General features: G+C 41.8%; 1 protein-coding gene across 2 annotated transcripts in view; it reads left to right on the top strand.

Moving 5' to 3' along the window:
• The window catches only part of SHROOM4 (shroom family member 4), a 250091-nt gene extending 231276 nt beyond the window's left edge, over positions 1-18815 (top strand). For both annotated transcript variants that reach the window (XM_075835604.1, XM_075835605.1), the window contains one exon: positions 16518-18815. In XM_075835604.1, the coding sequence (XP_075691719.1) occupies positions 16518-16766 (249 nt within the window). In that variant the 3' untranslated portion in view covers positions 16767-18815. The remainder of the gene's footprint in view (positions 1-16517) is intronic.
• The last annotated feature ends 4084 nt before the right edge of the window (positions 18816-22899 follow it).

The following is a 22899-nucleotide window of genomic DNA, read 5'->3' as shown; positions in this document are numbered from 1 at the left end:
AGCATCATACACTTCTATTCACAACGCCCAGTTAGTAAAACAAGTAAACACGCCCAGTTAAAAACACAATACACGCCTAGTTGGACATACGAAAAAAAACACGCCCAGTTGTCCATTTCAAAGCTCATTTGCATGTATATAAAATAGCTCATAACTTGGCCAAAAATGAACGTTTTAAAAAAAACTAAAAACGTTACTGTTATCTACAGTGCAGCGCCGATCACATGCAATAGGCGACAGGGATTTTAGAATCTGGTGACAGAGCCTCTTTAAACCTGATTTAAAATCGGACCTCCTCCGTTGGAAAAGTAGCTAGGAGTAAGAACTGAATGGTTTAAAACGCGTAAGCGTTCTTCACCTGGAAATTTGTATTTATTTGTTTTAAATTTGTCACAATAAAGCAGCATTGATTTTATCTGCATTATGTGCCGGACACACTCTAATATATAAGGTGCTAACTACCTGCAAATACTGATCTTGGCGTAATCAGAGGTCTCGCATATCATCTTGCATGACCTGAACAACCGTCTTGGGTTTGCCAGCAGGGTCCATGGCCTGAGCAAACTGTAACGTCCTATGGGGTTGTGGATCCACTGTAACAGAGTAACTGCTGGCCAAACAGATATAATACAGATACAGATATAATACAGTCACTTTGTTTGACGGAATTCACCATGCAATTAAAACAACATGTTAGCTTTATTCTGTGGGTCAATACGATTACGGCGATACCAAATTCATATTGTTTTTTCTATATTTTACTACTATTACTTGAAAAAAAAATGAAAAATAAGATTTATTTTCTGTTGCCAAATTCTGAGAGCCATAACTTTTTTTATTTTTCCGCTGATTACGTCGTATGAGGGCTTATTTTTTGCGGGATAAGCTGTAATTTTTAATGCTACCTTTTTGAGTTACATGCAAGGTTTTGATCACTTTTTATTAAATTTTTTTGTGGGAGATGAGGTGACCATAAAATAGCGATTCTGGTGTTTAAATATTTTATTTACGGCGTACACCGTGCGGGTTAAATAACGATATATTGTAATAGTTCAGACTTTTATGGATGCGACGATACCAATTATGCTTATTTATTTTTTTTATAATGTTTTCGGGCGGGAAATGGGAAAAGGTATTTTTTTTAACTTTTAATTTTTTTTTGTACATTAAAAAAAAAACTATTTCACAGATTTTTACTTTTTTTTTATTAGTCCCCCTAGGGGACTTGAACCACCGATTGTTGGATCGCTCGCACTAAATACTGCAAAGCTAATGTATTGCAGTATATTGTGTTTCTGACAGGCTTCTTTTAAGCCTGTACGAACTGTTTTTTGCGGTACGAGCTGTAGTTTTTATTGGTACCATTTTGTGGTATATACGTCTTTTTGATTACTTTTTATTACATTTTTTGGGAGGCAAAGTGATAAAAAAAACAGCAATTCCTGAATAGTGGCGTTCCCAATGCTGTATAAAGTACACGTTAACTTTATTCTGCGGCTCCGTATGGCTATGGCAATACCAAATTTATAAAGTTTTTTTATGTTTTACTACTTTAACAGAATAAAAATTTTTTCATAGTTGACATATTCTGAGAGTCATAACTTTTTTGCTTTTCCGTCGACAGCTGTTTCAGGGATTGTTTTTTGCGGTACTTGCGACTTTTTTTTATCACTTTTTATCTTATTTTTGGGAGGCAAGGTGATCGAAAGACAGTAATTCTGGCATAGTTTTTAGGGTTTTTTTCTACAGCGTTCACCAGCATTACAAATTACATGTTAACTTTATTCTGCGGGTCAGTACGATTCCGATTATACCAAATTTATATTGTTTTTTTATGTTTTACAACTTTTTGCACAATAAGATTTGTATGTATTTTTTGTGTCTCCATGTTCTGTGAACATTAACGTTGTAATTTAGCCATCGACTGAGCTGTATGAGGGCTTGGTGTTTGTGAGACAAGCTGTAGTTTTTATTGGTACCATTTTTGAATACATGCGATTATTCCAACTTTTGTAAGGCAAGTTGACCAAAGAACAGCAATTCTGGCATTGTTTTTTCTTTTTTACATCATTCACCGCGTGGGATAAATAGCATAGTATTTGTATAGTTTAAGCTGTTTTTTTGTCCGGAATTCCCTGCAGCGCCCAGGGTGGATACGCGGTGTGCCTTTATGCAGCGTATCCGCCCTGTGTGAACATAGCCTTACACTGACATCGAGCCTATTAGTCCCCCCCCTCTGACAGGCTTAATAGGCTTCCATACAGTATACCTTCCAACCGTCCTGGTTTCAGCGGGTCCTCAGGGCGCAGATGCAGTGAACCCAATGCTGAAGCAGGGAGTCGTCAGCTCCCTGCTTCACCATTAGTTCAGAGGATTCCCCGGGCACGGCGCTACTTTAAATGCTGAGCACGGGGAAGCCCTTGACGTCACCGTCCATATATGTCGATGCTCTGGCCGGGGATTCCGCACCTAGAGTGTACCCCTGATGTCACTGTCCATATATGGACAGTGACGTCAGGGGCTCCTCCTGGAGCTGAATTCCAGTGTTCCACCCCTAGAGGGAGTCCCAATGGCTACAGGGGGGTGGCACTATCTTCAAGGCGTATGTGGCACTATCTATATGGGCACTGTGGCACTACCTACATGGGCAGTGGTTGTGACACTATCTACATGGGCTCTGTGGCACTATCTACATGTTCACTAGCACTTTATAAGTGGGCACTGGCACTAGGCTGGGGGCAACTAAGAGGGCATTGTACTGTATCGGGGCAGCATTATAGTGTAAGGGGGCAGCTATGGGGCATTATACTAAATGGGGCAGCTAACGGGCATTATGCTGTATGGTGGCAGCTAAAGGGGCATTATATTGTTTGGGGCAGCTATGGGGGCATTATACTGTATGGAGAAGCTGTAGGGGCATTATACTGTATGGGGCATCTGTGGGGGTATTATACTGTATGGAGAAGCTGTAGGGGCATTATACTGTATGGGGCAACTGTGGGGGTATTATACTGTATGGGGAAGCTATGGGGCCATTATACTGTATAAGGGCAGCTATGGGGGCATTATACTGTATGGGGTAGCTATGGGGCCATTATACTGTATAGGGCAGCTATGGGGGCGTTATGCTGTATGGGGGCATCTCTGTGGGCATTATACTATATGGGAGCATCTATGGGGCATTCTACTGTATGGGGAAGCTATGGGGCATTATACTCTATGGGGCATTATACTGTATGGGGGCATCTGTGTGGACATTATGCTGTATGGGGAAGCTATGGGGTCATTATGGTGTATGGGGCAACTGTTTGGCATTATACTGTGTGGGAGGCACTGTGGAAGCATCATATCGTGTGGGCTGAACTCGGTGTGTATGGGCGGGATTAGAGGCGTGACTTAAAAGGAAAAAAATGCAATATGCAATAATTGAAAGTTGGGAGGTATGATACAGGGCAGACTTGGAGGCCCGTGTTAGCCTTCCGGTGGCCATAGCAACCATCAGCACCCCCGCGATCACATCGCGGAGGTGCCAATCGGCTACAAACCACAAAAATACCGTGGTAGCTCTTGACTGCTGCATCTATGGAGTTAATGGCGGGGATCGGAACTAGCTCCGGTCCCTGCCATTATATTAGGGTGTCAGTTGTATTATACAGCTGACACTCGCGGCTTATGGGGCGAGCTCAGTTTTAGTTTTCATTAGTACCATTCTGTGTGTCTATACAAGTTATCTTATTAGGCCCTGCCTCCAGGTCTAATAGGAGAGCCTAATAGGAGTGCAAAGATTGCAGATTGTGGGGCCTTCATTAGGTTATTGGTTGCCATGAAAACCACTCGTCACCCCATGATCATGTTGCAGGGTGTCCAATGGGCATACAGTGGAAGCCTTACATTCCTCTTTACCCACATGCATGCCATGATCGATATTGAACGCGGCATCTAAGGGGTTAAATGGCCAGGTTCTAAAAGGTTCCTCTGATACCGGCCTTTACAGCTGTCATAAGGAAGCTAAACTCCCAGTCCAGACCACACAGGACATCTGTGTAACACTTAGGGGGGATTAACACAAGCATGTGCGTTTTTGCGCACGCAAAATATGCGGTGTTTTGCATGAGCAAAAGGCAATTAATAGCACCGTCATCACATAGGATGTGCGGTTGTGTGATTTTCGCGCAGCCGCCATCATTATGACACTGTTTGGATGTTTGTAACAGGCTTCGTAAAAAGGCGTTTCGGTAGTCATTAACGGGTTAAACTGGATTTTACAAATCGAGAAACCCCTCCCCTTTTGTAGTAATTTATTACCAGCATACATTTGATATTACCAATACTGTACCTTTATTTTTCATAGGTTCACATTTATTCCTAGTCACCTCATTATTTGCCTTGCTAACCCCAGCCCCTATTTAATCCTCATTAGACCTTTCAGTAACAAATTTTCTATCTACTCTATCTAACCCCATTGTTTCACCACACTCCCTTCGCCAGATCTTATCTTAAAACCTCCTTCCGCCATTAAAACATTGTTTCCCCCAACACATCTACACCCATTCAGGTGCAGCCCGCCTCCTGCCATAGAGCCCTTAGCTAATAGAGAAGTCGGCCCAGTTCCCCAGAAACCTAAATCCGTTTTCCATCACCAATTTCAATTACACTTATTTAAATCCCTAAGCTTTCATTTTTCCATTCCATCTTTTTAGTCACATACAAGTAGCACTCAATGTATTTTTGAAAACACTGCCTTGGAGGTCCTGGGCTCGATCTTTTCTTTTAATTCCTAGAAATACTTTTTAAACACCTTCTATCTCTCCCTGACTCTCTCACAGATCTGCAATATGCTAAACACAAAACACCCGGAAGAAAACACACTGTTCGGAATGCACATTCTTAGTGGACTGCTGCAGTGATGCTAGTCCTGGACTTGCATTTCTAATATTCCGCGTGAAAATCACGTTGGATTTTTCCACACACACATGGCGTATTTGTTGTGGATTTTCTACAGAGCTTTGCAGCAAAATCTGCTTGTTATGTGCTGTTATTAGTTTCACTGCAGATTTTACTACTTTTACATTGGGTGAAATCTGCTGTAACAGAAGGAGCATACTGCGAATTTGAAGATCTGATGCATGCTCTAATTTCCGTGCATAAAAATATTCCGCAGCATGTGATGAGACTTATTTAACCCCTTGCGTACCTTCGACGTAATAGTACGTCGCTGGCCGCTTATTCCAGCGTACCTTCGACGTACTATTACGGCGCAGGAATAAACTGTCACTATGTGAAATCACATAGTGACAGAACAGCGGCGGCAGCTGTCATTGACAGCTAACCGTCTCTGCTACCGGCCTGGGGACCAATTAGCAGTCCACAATGCCGGCGATTGCTGTGATTGGTCAGTCTCTGAAGACTGACCAATCACAGCCGTCTGTGACGTTTTCTGCAGGAGAAAGCTCCTGTCACTTTCTCTGATCTCCTCACTTCTGTGAGATACGTGAGGAGATCAGAGAAAGCGGTGTAAAAAAAAACAACACTATTTTTATTAACCCCTTCCCGAAAATGGGCGTATAGTAACGCCCTGAGGATGAAGCGGGCACAGGAGCTGTGCTCGCTCCATCTTCATCGGATGTCGGCTGTAATATACAGCCGACATCTCACTGCAACTACAGCGATCACTGTCCTCTCCGATCGCTGTAGTTTAACCCCTTAAATGCCGCTGTCAATAGCGACAGCGGCATTTAAGTGATTGATACAGAGGGAGGGGGCTCCCTCTGCACCCCATTGCCCCCCCCGCGAAAAATCGCGGGGTTCTGATGGTTGCAATGGCAACCAGGAAGCCTAGCAACGGCTTCCTGGTTGCCAGGTACGGGAGCCTATTAGGTCCTGCCCAAGGCAGGACATAATAGGCTCAACTGTCAGTTGTAAAGTGACAGTTACAATACACTGCACTACATCAGTACATACAGAAGTAGTGCAGTGTATTGTGCAGGGGATCAGAAGATCAGATCTTCCAGTCCCCTAGTATGTGTAAAATAAAAAGTGAAAAAAAAGTAAAAAAAAAGTTTTAGATAAATAAATAAATACAAGTTTTACGTAATAAAAACAATAATCGCCTTGTTTCCCTAACCAAGCCCTTTATAATTAGAAAAAAAATGAAAAAAAAGACAAAAACTAGACATAATAGGTATTGCCGCGTTCGTATCGGCCTGACCTAAAAAAATATCATATTATTTATCCCGCACGGTGAACACCGTAAAAAAAATACCATAAAAAACAATGGCAGAATTTCCTTTTTTGGTCACGTTGTTTCCAAAAAAATGGAATAAAAAGTGATCAAAAAGTCGCGCGTAGCCAAACATGGTACCAATAAAAACGACAGTGTGTCACGCAAAAAATGTATGTACTCCGCACAGATTACATATGCCCCCACATTATAAACTGAAACACCAGTAAAACACTAAACAAAACTGCTACCAAGCAAAATCTGCGCTCCAAAAGCCAAGTGGCGCTCCTTCTGGGCCCGGCAGTGTGCCCAAACAGCGGTTTATGACCACATATGGGGTATTACCGTACTCTGGAGAACCGCTTAACAATTTATGGGGCGTATGTCTCCGGTGGTACAAGCTGGGCCCAACGCATTGGGCACTGAAATAGCATATATGTGGAAAATGTCAATTTTATATCTGCAACATCCACTGTGCACTAATTTCTGAAAAACCTTTGGGGGTCAAAATGCTCACTACACTTCTAGATGAATTCCTTGAGGGGTGTAGTTTCCTAAATGGGGTCACTTCTCGGGAGTTTTCACTATACTGGTACCTCAGCGCAATGCAACATGGCGTCAAAAACTAATTTTGTAAAATCTCCACTACAAAAACGAAATTGCACTTTTTCCGTTTAGACCCTTGCCGTATGTCCAAATAGCCGTTTACAACCACATATGGGGTATTTCCGTAATCAGGAGAAATTGTGTAACACATTTTGGGGTGTCTTTTCTCCTGTATTCCTTGTGGAAATGAAAAATTCTGAGCTAAAGCTACAGGTTATTGGAAAAAAAAAATGTTTTCATTTTCACGGACCAATTCTAATAAAATCTATAAAACACCTGAGGGCTCAAAATGCTCACTACACCTCTAATTTAATTCTTTCAGGGGTATAGTCTCCAAATTGGGATCACATCTGGGGAATTTCTACTGTACTGGTACTTCAGGGACTCTGCAAATGCGACATGGCCCCCAGAAACCAATTCAGCAAAATCTGAGCTGCAAAATCCAAATGGTGCTCCGTCCCTTCTGAGCCCTGCCATGGGTCCAAACAGCAGTTTATTACCACATATGGGGTATTTCCGTAATCAGGAGAAATTGCTTTACAAATTTTGAGGTGCTTTTTCTCCTTTATTCCTTATAAAAATTAGAAAATTCTGTGTTTTTTCCAAAAAAAAGTCTCTTTTCATCTTCACAGACTAATTCCAATAAATTCAGCAAAAAACCTGTGGGGTCAAAATGATAACTATACCACTAGAAAAATTCCTTGAGGGGTATAGTTTCCAAAATGGGGTCACTTTTGGGGGGATTCCACTGTTTAGGTCCCTCCAGGGCAAACGTGACACGGCACTGAAAACCATTCCAGTAAAATCAGAGCTCCAAAATCCAAATGGGGGTCCTTCCCTTCTGAGCCCTGCTGTGGGTCCAAACAGCAGTTTATTACCACATATGGGGTATTTCCGTAATCGCGAGAAATTGCTTTACAAATGTTGGGGTGCTTTCTCTCCTTTATTTCTTGCAAAAATTAGAAATTTTTACGTTTTTCCAGAAAAAAAGTAGATTTTCATTTTCACAGACTAACTCCAGAAAATATAGCAAAATACCTGTGGGGTCAAAATGCTAACTATACCCCTAGATAAATTCCCTGAGGGGTGTAGTTTAAAAAATGGGGGTCACTTTTGGGGGTTTCCACTGTTTTGGCACCACAAGACCTCTTCAAACCTGACATGGTGCCTAAAATATATTCTGAAAAAAGGAGGCCTTAAAATCCAAGAGGTGCTCCTTTGCTTCTGAGGCCTGTGTTTCAGTCCATTAGCGCACTAGGGCCACGTGTGGGATATTTCTAAAAACTGCAGAATCTGGGCAATAAATATTGAGTTGCGTTTCTCAGGTAAAACCTTCTGTGGTACAGAAGAAAATGTATTACATATGAATTTTGTAAAAAAAAATGAAATTTGAAAATTTCAGCTCTACTTTCCTTCAATTCCTGTAAAACGCCTAAAGGGTTGAAACACTTTCTGAATGCTGTTTTGGATACTTTGAGGGGTGCAGTTTTCAAAATGGGGTGTTTTATGGGGGTTTCTAATATATAGGGCCCTCAAAACCACTTCAGAACTGAACTGGTCCATGAAAATATCGCTTTTTGAAATTTTCTTAAAAATATGAGAAATTGCTGCTAAAGTTCTAAGCCTTGTGAGGTCATAGAAAAATAAAAGGATGTTCAAAAAACAATGCAAACATAAAGTAGACATATGGGAGATGTTAATTGGTAACTATTTTGTGTGGTATTACCATCTGTTTTACAAGCAGATGCATTTAAAATTGGAAAAATCATAATTTCTTCATATTTTCGCTAAATGTTGGTGTTTTTCACAAATAAGCAATGAATTTATCGACCAAATTTTTGCACTAAACTAAAGTACAATATGTCACGAGAAAACAATCTCTGAATCAATTGGATAGGTAAAAGCATTCCGGAGTTATTACCACATAAAGTGATACATGTCAGATTTGAAAAAATGGGTCTGGTCCTCAAGGCCAAAATGAGCTGGGTACTCAAGGGGTTAAATCGAATCCACATCACTGGTATTGTAATCCACTGTGGATTTTCTATGCGCAAATCCACAAGACAGTATTTCTGTCCTGTTTACAGGGAGTCATAATGGGGTTTTACACACGACGATTATCGGGCGTTAATATAACGCTCGTTGTCGATAATTGCCCTGTGCAAACGCTCGATCATCTGCTGGTCGTATCGTTTTATAAAAGTAAAAGATTATTGTTGTCGGCAGCACATCTCCCTGTTTCTGAACAGTTGCAGATGTAAACCGCCAGGTGTAGGGTAAAAGACGCCTCTGATAAGTGGAGGAAGATGCACTTTTCTTTGGCAAAATATATTACATAGGCTAGCATAACATACTGTACCACTGAACTTTACTTCATACACAATATAGTTATTTTATCAGCTATGTAGTAAGATTTGGATTAGGCAAGGGGATACAGAACCTTGTAAAATGTTTATCTAAGTCTCCTGTTACATATATATACAGAGGCAGCAAAAAGGCACACGATTTACATTTCTTGTATGTCTGCTGCCTTCCGCTATACTTCTGAGACTCTTAAAGGGGTTGTCCGAGAGTATCAGAAATATAACATATAAAAATCTAACAAATCAAATATTACTCACTTAATACATTTCCTGCTGCTTTAACACCAATTCTCTGGTGGTACCCGTCGGTATTTGTTTACTTTTCCTTCAGCGATGAGGTGCCATACATCCACGTGACTGCTTCAGCCAATCACTGGCCCCTGCGCTAATGCTAGCAAGTATGGCACGTTACCACTGAGACCAGTGATTGTCTACAGTGATCACGTGGATGTACGGTACAGTACATCATCCCTGCGGGAAAAGTAAACTAAGACTGGCAGGAACTACTGGGAAATTGGCGCTCGAGCATTAGTGGATTTAAAAGTTGAGTAATGGTTGGTTTGTTATTTGATCACATTTCCGGCAGCTAGTTTTTCTTCTTATACCCTCGGACAACCCTTTTAAGATTGAGGGTATGTTCACACGGCAAACAAAAAACGGCTGTAAATATGGAGCTGTTTTCAAGGGAAAACAGCCTCTGATTTTCAGCCGTTTTTATGCATCAGGCGTTTTTTGCTGCAACATTGACCCACTGAAAAACGGCTCCAAAAGCGGCTCTAGAAGTGACATGAACTTGTTTTTACGAGGCCTTTTTTTACAGGCCGTTTTTTTAAACGACCGCGTAAAAAGACGCCCCGTCTGAACGAACCACCAGTTTTTCCTATTGAAATCAATAGGCAGATGTTTGGAGGCGTTCAGCCACCGTATTTTTAGCCGTTTTTCGGGGGGGTTTTTGGGCCATGTGAAAATAGGCCGTGTGAAAATATACTAACAAGTAGCTTCCTTTTCAAGCTGAGCTCTATAATAGGGTCATTTTATATTGCTGCTAATAGAACAATATCCAGCGTGAAGTAAAATAGCAGCAGTTGGGGGCAGATTGGGAGCTTAAAGTGGCCCTGGAAAAAAATCTAAAAGTGGCCCCATGTTATGGGTGGGGCCCACAGAAGTAGGTGGAGTCACCAAACCGTTAGCTGTAGCCACATTGGTGATAGATGTAATAATGCAGCCTTATTATCATTGTCAGCAATGGGCTGTGTTCACATCTGCATTGGACGCTGTTAGGCGGCTTTCACACCACAGTATTTCTATTAATATAATGTATGTGCTGATAAAGCTCCCAGGAGATCATTAAACGGTTTAAAAAACAAATGTCTCTGCTATCCGTCCCGTATAGGCGCTGATTTTAAAATCAAACAAACACATACATTTGCATGGAATAGCGCAGCCTGCAAAGTTATTCCACGTAGAAAAAAAAGCTTTTTCAGCCTCCGTTGGGTGTATGGGGGTCTATGGATCCATTTATTGTATGGGTCAGGAGCTTTCCTGCCACATACAGTAAACTGATATACATGCCATGGTGTGAAAGACGCCTTCGAAGCTTCCACTTCAGGGAAAAAAATTGTGCCCAAAATAGTGCAACATGCACTATTTTGTCCAGTAAAATGCCAGGCAGCAAGTGGTAGGGGTACTATAGGGAACAGAAAGTGTCAGGGGGGGTCTCATGGGGTGCAGGAGACACTGAAAATAATTTTTAACCTTTATTTCTGGTAGGGGACACAGATGGTGGCAGAGGCTCTGTGGCAGAAGGGGTAGAGAGGCATAAGAGGAGGCAGAGATTAAGTGGGGGGCCAGGGGGCAAAGTAATGGTGAAATCAGGGCCATATTTAGAGTTGATGCTGTCGTAGGCACTTTTAGTGCGTAGCTCTCTGACATTGCGGCTCCAGCGCTGGAACCAGGAAACAGTAAGTGTAATAATTGCTTTTCTTTTTTATGTGTTACTAATCATTTATTTTTTTGTGTTTTTTTACAGGTTGGGTTGATTGACTACTTCGGATTCGAGGACTACTTCGATGACGGCGTTGTTTTTATTCTCAATAAAATTGATAGTATCCATTACTAAGACGGGGCTTAGTGTTAGCCGGTGAAAAGGCTAACACTAACCCCCATTATTACCCCAGTACCCACTGCCACCAGTGGACCGGGGAAGAGACGGGAACGATCCAGTACCCAACCACCTGTCGCGACAGCCGGGCACTAGGGCGGCCGCAGGCTGGTATTATTAGGCTGGGAAGGCCCAAAACCATGGCCCTTCCCATCCAGGTAATGCTAGCCTGCTGCCATGTTGTATCTGTCTGGTTATTAAAAATGGGGGGGAACCCACGTCGTTTTTTTTAGTTTTTTTTAAAAAATCACGTGGGTTCCCCCCCATTTTTCATACAACATAGCAGCAGCAGGCTAGTATTACCAGGGTGGGAAGGGCCACGGTTTCTGGACTTTCCCAGCCTAATAATACCAGCATGCGGCACCCCTGGTGGAGGTGGGTATCGGGTAATAATGGGGGTTAGTGCTAGCTTCTTCACAAGCGAACGCTAAGCACCTCCTTAGTAATGAATGCTGTCAATCAGACAGCGGCCATTACTAAGGCAGTAGTAATATAGATTAAAAAAACACAGAGACCTATAAAAAATATTTTAGTAAAATAAAAAACACCCACACAACACTCGTTAACCATTTTATTGATAATAAACAGAAAAACCCGGTCATCGAAGTAGTCCTCGAATTCGAAGTAGTCCAACAACCGAACCTGTCAAAAAGCACAAAAAAAATTATAATCAGTAACACATATAAAAGCAAAATAATTATTCTACTTCCCTTTCCTTAGTCCAGTGCTGAAACGATGGGAAACCTCTGACATCACTGCCCATTTATGGATAGTGACGTCAGGAGCAGTTCTGGAGTCTCCGAGCAGAGCGCTAGTAGATGTTCTTCCCTGGGACTATGGTCCAGGGAAAGCTCCTGACATCACTGTCCATATATGGACCGTGATGTCAGGGGCTTCCCCAGAGTCGGAGTCCCCGGGCAGAGCGTTAATAGAGGCTCTGTCCCAGGATTCCGACCCTGGGAAAACTCCTTATGTCACTGTCCATATATGTACAGTAACGTCAGGAAAAATGTTGGAGTCCCCGGGCATAGCGCTAGCTGATGCTCTGCTTGGGGACTTCAGGCCGTGAGAATAGCTTCATTGGGGTTAACAGATTTTAATGCAGCCTTGTGATGGCCGTTACAAAAACGTCAATCACAAGGCCGGTAAAAACTGTTGTGTTAATAGGGCCTTAAGGGTGCACTGAAAATCATAAGCAGTTTTGGACTAACTGCCTGTCCCCACTGTTTGCAGGCAGCCTAGTCTCTGAATGCCCCTGCAGTCCCCTCCCAGCTATGCCCCTGCGTAACCCACACACATAGCACTTAGTCTCACAATACACACACACAAACACACACACACACACACAATAAAACAGTTTATTAACTGCCAAAGTAAGGGTGTAGTCTATGTTGCCAAGTGTCCATGTCCTAAGTTCTACATAGGAAAAACAGTTCAAGAATTGAGGAGAAGAGTTTCCAAACACTTGAGCACAATCAACCAGAAGGAGGACACACCATTGTCCACACATATTCGGTCTATGCATGGGGGTGATATTCGCTCTCTACAATTCTGGGGTATTACCCAGATCAAATTGGGCCCCAGAGCTGGCAATTTAGATTGCAGGTTGCTGCAGGAGGAGGCCCGTTGGATCCATCGACTGGGTACCCTCAGTCCAGGTGTTTTAAATGAGGGGTTTACTTTTGTGGCGTTTCTTTAACCCTTGGACAATTAGGTCTCTGTACCCATTATAGCTCTGCTATTATTACTTTAAACACGAAATTGATCAAGTACCATTCCCCATTGGTGGTTGGCCTTGGCCATGACAGATGTGTTCTGCCTTTTTGGAGATCTTTGATATTGCTGTAATATTGCTACAGAGGTAGCTATTGGTATTGATTTGCCTCTTCCCATCATTCCTACTTCCCTACTGTATGATTCTTTGTTTACTGACAAGTGCACTACATTTCCTTTGACAACAGGGCCACTCTCTCATTTTATTTTGCAAGGTGTCATTTGACATAAACATGGCAACTTTAGCATAAATATTACATGTAATGCGATCTCGATATACAGTCTACAGATTGCATCTAGATACAAAGCAACACTAAAATGGACTGTCACACTAGCCTACAACATAGCCCTTTGAGTACGTCTTGTCTTCTTCAGTACTTATATGTTTATCCTCACGCATGCGCTCCGGTGGTATTCCCATCCTGACTATGTGATTCTATCTCGTCAAAGCGAACCATTGCACACGCGCTGCTGTGCTCTTGGCTGTGAGACTCTGTCTCCCCGCGGTGGTCTATTGCGCATGCGCCACTACGCTACGTCCTATTGGTCCTTGTATGTCGAGTTCGCTATTTGTCCCGTCGTTTGTCTATCACTGTTGTGGCGGCTCGACATTCTATCTCGTCAAAGTGAACCATTGCGCATGCGCTGCTGTGCTCTTGGCTGTGAGACTCTGTCTCCCTGCGGTGGTCTATTGCGCATGCGCCACTACGCTACGTCCTATTGGTCCTTGTATGTCGAGTTCGCTAGTTGTCCCGTCGCTTGTCCATTACTGTTGTGGAGGCTCGACCCTCCATGTCAGCTTCTACTGGCCACTATATTAATGAAGTGACAGCTGAAGGCAATCCTTCCTGCATATAATTCTTAGGATTTCGCGGCGCGTTGTCATTAGCCCCGATAACGCTGCGGTGGTCTATTGCGCATGCGCCACTACGCTACGTCCTATTGGTCCTTGTATGTCGAGTTCGCTATTTGTCCCGTCGCTTGTCCATCACTGTTGTGGAGGCTCGACCCTCCATGTCAGCTTCTATTGGCCACTATATTAATGAAGTGACAGCTGAAGGCAATCCTTCCTCCATATAATTCTGAGGATTTCGCGGCGCGTTGTCATTAGCCCCGATACCCCTGAAGACGCTGCATCTGCAGTGAAACATGTTGGGGGGCTTCTTTGAAATTTTAACTTGTTACTGCTGATCCCTGATACTGACTTTAACTCTGGTCAGAGTGCAGCGTGCTGCAGCCGCTGACACTTCGCATCTTGTTACTGGCACACATTGCACTATGCTGGTTACTATCAGCAGTGAACATCAACTTTTAATTTCTATGTAGTGTGTCTTTGCTATAATAGCCTAATAAAAATTAGTTATTTTACTTTGCTTGTAGTTGTTAAAAAGGGCCTTTTGCCGGCAGGCAATTATTTCTATTGATCGTTAACTAGCCCACCAACTATTTGGGTCTTGTTTCCATTATTGTGTATATATATACACACACACGTATATACACACACACACACATATACATACACACAGACATATATACACACAGACATATATACACACACAAATATATATACACATATATACACACATATACTGTACACACACATATACCCACACATATATATATATACACATGCATATATATATATACACACACATATACACACACAAATATGTATATATACATATATATATATATATATATATATATATACACACACATATATATCTATATATATATATATATATATATATGTTCGTGTACATTATATATATATATATAAGAGCAAAAGAAAGCAGCACAGCTTCAGAGGTCGGGGGCAAATCAGTCCTCCCAGACACCGGCTGTGAGTCAAAAAATTCCAATGGCAAAAAATAGTGGCAGCACTCCAATGGTGTGAGTATAGTGGGTTTTTAATTAGCCTCAGTTTCAATCCAACTCAGTAGGATCTTTATCAAGCATGATAAAGCTTGTTGCTTACCGTGGTTTTGTTTCCGCTTAAACGTTTCCATAGCTACGGGGACGCTACCATCACCTTTATATCTTCTACACAGTGCACATCTCTGTATTTTATTCCCCCATCGGTCACCTTGGTCGGCACTTAGCTATCTGGGGTTGCTATGACGCCAGGAACGCTCATCTGAGCGTTTGCTTGTGTTTTCCGTAGCCTCCTGGTCCACAACCAGCGGTGGGCACGTACAACTTTTGCAACAATCACAACAATTTTTACTACACTTACAAATGTATATGTATATGTCAGTTCGTTGTTCTTCTTATTCCTGTTGCACATCTAACTTATATGTATTAATTTGTATGAATCTATTCATCTGTTTATCACCATTGTGCTAGACTTTTACTGATCATTGCATGTAATTTTTAATAATGTTATGCTTTCCACTGTTCTTTTGATGCAATCTTAACCTTGGCTTTGTTTATATTAATTAGACCCCACATGACATCATAGAGGTACTTTGATCTCTGTTTGGCGTTTTTTTTTTTTATCTTCAAGTGTTTCAAACATGTTCACAATGACTATATAAGTTAGTTATCTTGTCACTTTGCTTACCTGGCCTGACAAAGACACTTGTCCAGCATTGAAACGCGTAGCCCATTGCTTTTCCACATAAAGCTGTTATATTACTTATCTGATCTGTTTTTGATGGTAGCAGCGCTAGTCCATTGTTCTACATTTTTCTATATATTTAATATCTTAAAACAGCGGTTCCCTTCCAAGTGGAGTGGTCTTTGAACCCAGCTGCAGCTCCATCACACCTGTATTTCTTGCTTCAACCAGTGTTGTGCCTGTGGTTGCACAGCTTCAATAGGTGAGCAGTAATCATCTCACTCTTTGTCCTTCCGCTCCTCATTGTTTGTGACCTGCACCATGTGGCGCAGTGGTTTTTGTTCTCTCTCTTAGATTATCCCTGTAGATAGTGTCACACAGTGCCTCCTGTAGATATTTCCACAGACCACCTCCTCCTCCTCTTGTAGATAGTGCCCGCTAAACAAATAAAACAAGCCTGTACTCACCTATCCCCATTCCCACGACAAACAATTGAATATGGACGCAGATGCAATTGAATGTGGCAGTCACTTGGGGCATCGGGCCAAAAAAACGTGGCTTCTGACCCGGATGCTCGGTGCTAGCAACGCCACTGGTCCGGATAACGGGCATCTGCAGTCCGGATTCGCAGTCGGCCAGATGAGGACCCCTGCCCTAATGCTATTGTAGTTGTTCCACTTAACAGGAACAAAAAATAAAATGTAACTTGTAGGTATGGAAAGTGGCACATACAGCAAACTTAGCGAAAAAAGTGATGTGAAGATAGCCTAAAATAGATTTCGTTTTAATATATCTTTTTTATATTTTAACGTATATGTTTTTTGTCATGTACAGCTGAATCTTTTTGAAAAGAAAAAACAACTGACTGACCAACTGGAGGATGCTAAAGAACTAAAAGCACATGTAACACGGAGAGAGCAAATGGTTCTAGAGACTGTATCTAAGTACCTAAATGGTGAGCAGCTTCAAGACTATCGCCATTATGTCAAAATGACATCTTCTCTCATTGTGGAACAGCGGGAACTAGAAGATAAAATCAGATTGGGAGAAGAACAACTGCGGTGTCTGCGAGAAAGTTTGTAGACTAATTGACAGTCAAATTAATTTGCAGAAGAGGTGCCATATTTTAAGATATCTTTTAATTTTCTTTCATTCTAGAGAGAGAATTTTACTTAGCATCTTCCCCAATATTGTATCCATTTTACACATCTATAATTTCACAGTTGACTGAATTTGTCTCGATCTTCCCAACTGAACTTCTCCAATCATCATAATAGATTTCATAAATTGATAATGACCAATTAATTTTGCATGAATATTAATCTGCGAGACGTTTCTCATAGAGTAATGCAATACCTTTATGTTCTAGACATGTTGAAAGTGTGTTTGATTATTTTTTTGGAGCAATTTATTACCTAATGACCACAAAAGGTTCTGTATTTCTACATTGAAATTATCGCCATGAATGATGTAATAACACAAGTGCTCTGTTTTTAATAGCTTGCATGCATTTAACTCCCCTCTCTGCAAACACACCTGCAATTTTTGGAGCCAAAGCCAGAAGTGGATCCAAAAGGCAGGGCAAGTATAAAGGAAAGACTTATGTTTCACTTCTGTTGGATCCACATCTGACTTTGGGTCAAACAACTGCAGCAAATCTTGGAACTATGGTTGAATGGACTTGCAGCATTTTTTTACACAGTTCACACGACACACAAGAATTTAGTGCCATTTGTCCACATAAATACAACGTTCAACCATAACATTAAAACCACCTGTCTAATATTGTGTATGTCCTCTTTATGCCGTCAAAGCAGCTCTTACCCGTCGAGGAATGGACAAAGTATCTAGCACTAAGGCATAAGCAGCAGATCCTTTAAGTCCTGGAAGTTACCAGGTAGGGCCTCCATGGTTCAGAATTGTTTTTCTAGCCCATTGCACAGATGCTCGATCGGATTAAGATTTAAGGAATTTGGAGGCCAAGTGAACACCTTGAATTCTTTGTGATGGTCCTCAAATCATTACTGTGCAATTTTTGCGGAGTAGTGAGGCACGTTATCCTGCTGAAAGAGGTCACTGCCTTTAAGGAATATTGTTGCCATGAAGGGATGTACTTGGTCTGCAACAGGGTTTAGGTTGGATGTGTCCAAGTATCATACTTCCTCCACAACCTTGCTTTCTTCCCATAGTTCATTCTGGTGCAATCTCTAACCCAGGTAATTGACGCACACGCACCCAGCCGTCCACATGATAAATAAAATATGTGATATATCAGACCAGGCCACCTTCTTCCATTGCTGTGTTGGCAGTGTGGTTACTTAACCTGTTACTGCATTTGGAAGTACTGTTATGTCCAAATTGTGGTGTCTTGCAGCCTATGCCATCAGCAGCGGGTGACTGCTGTGTTATGTAGCCGAAATCCAGCTGCAACGGCCGGATAACGGCAGATAAATCCGATCCCAAACGTTTGACCTTTTAGATGCCATGGTGAATTTTGCAGTTTATACTGCCTCTGTTGCTTTGCCATCTCTTCCCCAGGGAAATGATGCACATGCTCCATGGCCCAGTTCTGAAGCTCACTTGACCATTGTGGGTGCTTTCAGTGGTGGATAGGGGCCAGCCTCAAAGGCAGCATGCTGCAACGCACTGTGTGTTCTGACATCTTTCTATCATCGCCAGCATTAACTTTTTCAGAAATTTGTTCTACTGTAGCTCTTCTACTGGTTGTCCTCCCTTGGACCACCTTTGGTAGGCACTAACAACTACATATCAGGAACGCTCCATAAGACCTGCCGTTTTGGAGATGATCTAACCCAGTCGTCTAGCTATCACAATTTGACCTTTTTCAATGTCGCTCAGATTCTTATGCTTGTCCATTTTTACTGCTTCCAACACATCATCTTCAAGAACTGAATGCTCACTTGCTGCCTTATATATCCTTGACACAAGATAATCGATGTTATTCACTTCACTGGTGAGTGGTTTTAATGTTATGGCTGAACAGTGTATACTCATATTTAACATATATCACAATACCTCCTTTTTAAAGTACTCTAAACATCACCTAATATTAATATTTACCACTCTGTGCCCCTCTTTAGCTGTTAGTAGTTTTGAGATCTCAATGTGTGTGTGTGTATATGTATGTATGTGTGTATATATATATATATATATATATATATATATATATATATATATATATATATATATAGTGCTATTTAACCAGGGTGCAGTATTGTTTTATAATGGTTGTCTTTTATCCTAAATACTATTGAACAACCTATATATAAATATGTACTACACATTATATTTTTATAGATAAAAATATGTTATTGCCTTTTCTTTCTTCATTCTAGTTCAAGAAGTGTGGGCAAGCTCAATGAATTAAATTATTATAAACATTTTACCCTAAAGTATACTATTAGTACTAAGAATCATACGTCATCTTAGTATACATTTATTTTGCACATTTTAAATGATACTTCTTTCATATCTACATGTTTTAGCTCTATTCACTACCCTAAAGTGTTATATATCACATGTATTTAATGTCTTTTTTTATCTTGTGACAATAAAAGTTGATATCATTCTAAGAATAAGATAAACTCTCATAACTAAGTTATTTAAAGTTGTAGATAAATTGTCTATCCATTGAGCAGGAACTAGGACAAATTATTTGTAGAATATCCATACTGTCTAGTGCAGCCTCATTATGGCTTTACTACAGTCGTTTTAATGCTAGAAAATCAAAGAATATCTGTCCGTTGTAATTTTGTTTCTTATTAAAGGGAACCCGTCAGCAGTTCTGAGGTCTCAAAACTGCTGACAGAGCGATAGGGTTAGGGGAAGGGCATTTGAAATAACCTTTTATTCTCAGTCATGCAACTTGCATGATGTTTAATTCCCACTAGGCCGTGACCACAAGTGTTACTGAGGCGGGAGTTGATGTGCAAGTGCTCCTTCACTCCACGCTGCAAGCCACGCCCCTCTGCTCTGAGTGACGGCTCTAACTGTCTCCTGAATGGCCGCTAGAGCCATCAGAGCAAAGAGTGGCACTTGCTACCGCCATGCCGGGGGAACCAAGTTTCTCTTTTATTAAGTGGATAACCTTTATCCATACTTCCATTATAAGACAGTTTACATCTCCTTAACCAGTACCTTCATCAGTTCTTCCGTGCCTTTTTCCTGGCTAAGCCAATATATCATCTGTTGAGATCCTTGCTCTTGTGTGAAAAACCTGGTGTGGTCATGGTGTAATTTTACAACCACACATGTCTCTGCTATCGGTGAAAGCCTTGGATCTAACTGGGAAGACTAAGACTGAATTCTAAACAGGACACTTCCTGGACTCTAACCTTCTAATGGGTGAAAAAATATTTTGTACACATTTGTCAATTGTTATACCTTTGTTTTCTTTCAATTTACATGGAAAAATATTGAATACAGTTTTCTACATTTTGACACTTTTGTCTGAATTAGTGCTTATTTTCTATATGTAATTTTACAAACACCCATTAAAGTATACTGCCATTTCACAATGATCTAAATATGTATGTGCTAAAATAATGCAAAAATTGGCATAAATGTAAGAATATGCTGTTGTGAAAATGAAGGTGTATATAAGTTATACTCTATGATCAATAAATGTTCTGGAAAACTTAATTATAACTAAATGTAATGGTAATGCAAATTTTCTGATTAATGTTGACTCTATGTTAGGCCCTGTTCACATCTGCATTCGGTTTTCCATTCTGCTCTATCAGCGGAGCAGAACACCGAACATGCCAGAAGCGCAGGCTCCATTGAACAATGGAGACAACTGGTGCCCGACGGAACCCATTGACTTTAATGGGTTCTGTCAGGTTTCCGTTGGGGTGTCCGAGTATATGCCGGAAATAATAGCGCAGCATGCTACGCTATTGTTTCTGGCATTTTTGGTGGAATCTGCAATATAGACCCAACGCAGATGTGAACAAGCCCTTAAGGTGTTATTTGTCTTTTACACAGGTAAAATTTTTACCATGGCTCTTCTTCACTTAGACAGTATCTTAATTATTTTACTAAATAAACTGAGAGGCAAATATTAAGAGCATGTTTTACCTTTATAATTAGTATCAATAAAGTAACTGAAACAGTATGTAAATGGGTCTCATTAATTAACATCTTAAAGGGGTTTGCCCATCAGGGACATTTATGATCGCATATCCACAGGATATACGCGAGCTACACTGCTTTCTGATTACATGGCTGGAAATTTAGAAGAGGCCCGGGTCGGCAGCGGGAACTGAGAAAGGTAGGACGGGGATTAGGGGGCCCCGTTCTAGATATAGGTGCGGGTCCCAGAGGTGGGACCTACATCTATCTGACATTTATAGCATATCCTGTGGATATGCCATAAATGTCCCTGATGGGTAAAGCACTTTAAGGATTTTAAACCCTGAGTTTTTTAACCAAACCGGTGAATTCTGCAATATATACATAAGAGCTGTGGTAGGGCAATCATCTTCAAAAGAGAAAGAGAAACGTATCCCAAAACCGACAGACAGTTTTTTCCAAAATCTCACTTGACAGGTGCCAAGTTAAATTCATCATAGTCTTTAAAATTTGGTGAAGTGACAAGGCCCAGATAAGTAATAGAAGAAACAATACTTAAACGCAATGAATCCCTCACTTCCAGTCCATCCAGAGGAAATAGACTTGACTTTCTCCAGTTAATCTTAAATCCTGAGTATGAACCAAATTCCCTTATAACCTCAAACAACCTCCTCAACAGGGCCGCACCGTCCATGAAGCGAGAACTCAGGCGACGCCCTGCTTCCTCTCTGAGAGGGCGGCAGCGCCACTAAAACCAGCCGCCGCTACCCCCTCCAGCGTCTATAGGATTCAAATACAATTCCATCCATAAGCGCTGAATGTTCCGTGTCCCACTATTCTGCACCTTTCACTGACGTAAGCAGCGCGATATCGTCATCGTGCCGCTTTCGTCGTTGAATGACAGTGCAAGGCAGGCTGCCAATCAGCGCCTTTCAATGACGCAACATTGAAAGGTGCTGATTGGCCAGGCAGAATGACTTGCCCTGCCACTCAGCGTCTTTTGAGGATGCAAGCGGTGCAATGACGTCATTTCGCTGCTTGCGTCGTTGAATGACAGGGCAAGACAGCCTGCCAATCAGCGCCTTTCAACGACGCAACGTTAAAAGGCACTAATTGGCCGGGAAGAATGACTTGCCCTGCCACTCAGTGCCGCGTCGTTCAGCCCCAGCAGACTTGCATTGCAAGAAGACTGCACAGGAACTGGTTTAGGTGAGTATGCAAAGTTTTTTAGTTTTTTTTGCTAAGAGTATGAGTGTGCAGCACTATCTACAATGGGGTAGGGCAGTATGTGGGGGCTATATGTGCAGCTCTATCTACAGGGGGTAGGGCTGTATGTGGGGGGCTATATGTGCAGCGCTATCTACAGGGGGTAGGGCTGTATGGGGGGGCTAAATGTGCAGCACTAGCTACAGGGGGTAGGGCTGTATGTGGGGGGCTATATGTGCAGCGCTATCTACAGGGGGTAGGGCTGTATGGGGGGGCTAAATGTGCAGCACTAGCTACAGGGGGTAGGGCTGTATCTGGGGGGCTATATGTGCAGCACTATCTACAGTTGGCTAGGGCTGTATGTGGGGGCTATATGTGCAGCACTATCTACAGGGGACTAGGGCTGTATGTGGGTGGCTATATGTGCAGCACTATCTACATGGGGTAGGGCTGTATGTGGGGGCTATATGTGCAGCACTATCTACAGGGGATAGAGCTGTACGTGGGGGCTATATGTGCAGCACCATCTACAGGGGGTAAGGTTGTATGTGGGGGCTATATGTGCAGCACTATCTACAGGGGGTAGGGCTGTATGTGGGGGCTATATGTGCAGCATTATCTGCAGTGGGCTATATGTGCAGCACTATCTACATGGGGAGTGGCTATATGTGGAGCACCATCTACAGGGGGTGGGGCTATATGTGTAGCACTATCTACAGGTTGATATCTACAGGGGCTCTATGGGGGCAGTATCTGAACTGTGAAACAAATTCTAAATATTTGACCAGGACTTCCATATTGAAGGGACGTGGAATAAAGATTACGGCAACAATAATGTTTTCTTCAGTGCGCCAAAGGGGAAGATAAACCTCCCCTCTTTATCAATCTGCGGCTTAATTAAAACAATAGATTATTT

This window comes from Rhinoderma darwinii, chromosome 8 (genome assembly GCF_050947455.1).
Source record: "Rhinoderma darwinii isolate aRhiDar2 chromosome 8, aRhiDar2.hap1, whole genome shotgun sequence".
Taxonomy (NCBI): domain Eukaryota; kingdom Metazoa; phylum Chordata; class Amphibia; order Anura; family Rhinodermatidae; genus Rhinoderma; species Rhinoderma darwinii.
This window is presented reverse-complemented; position numbering and strand designations above follow the sequence as displayed.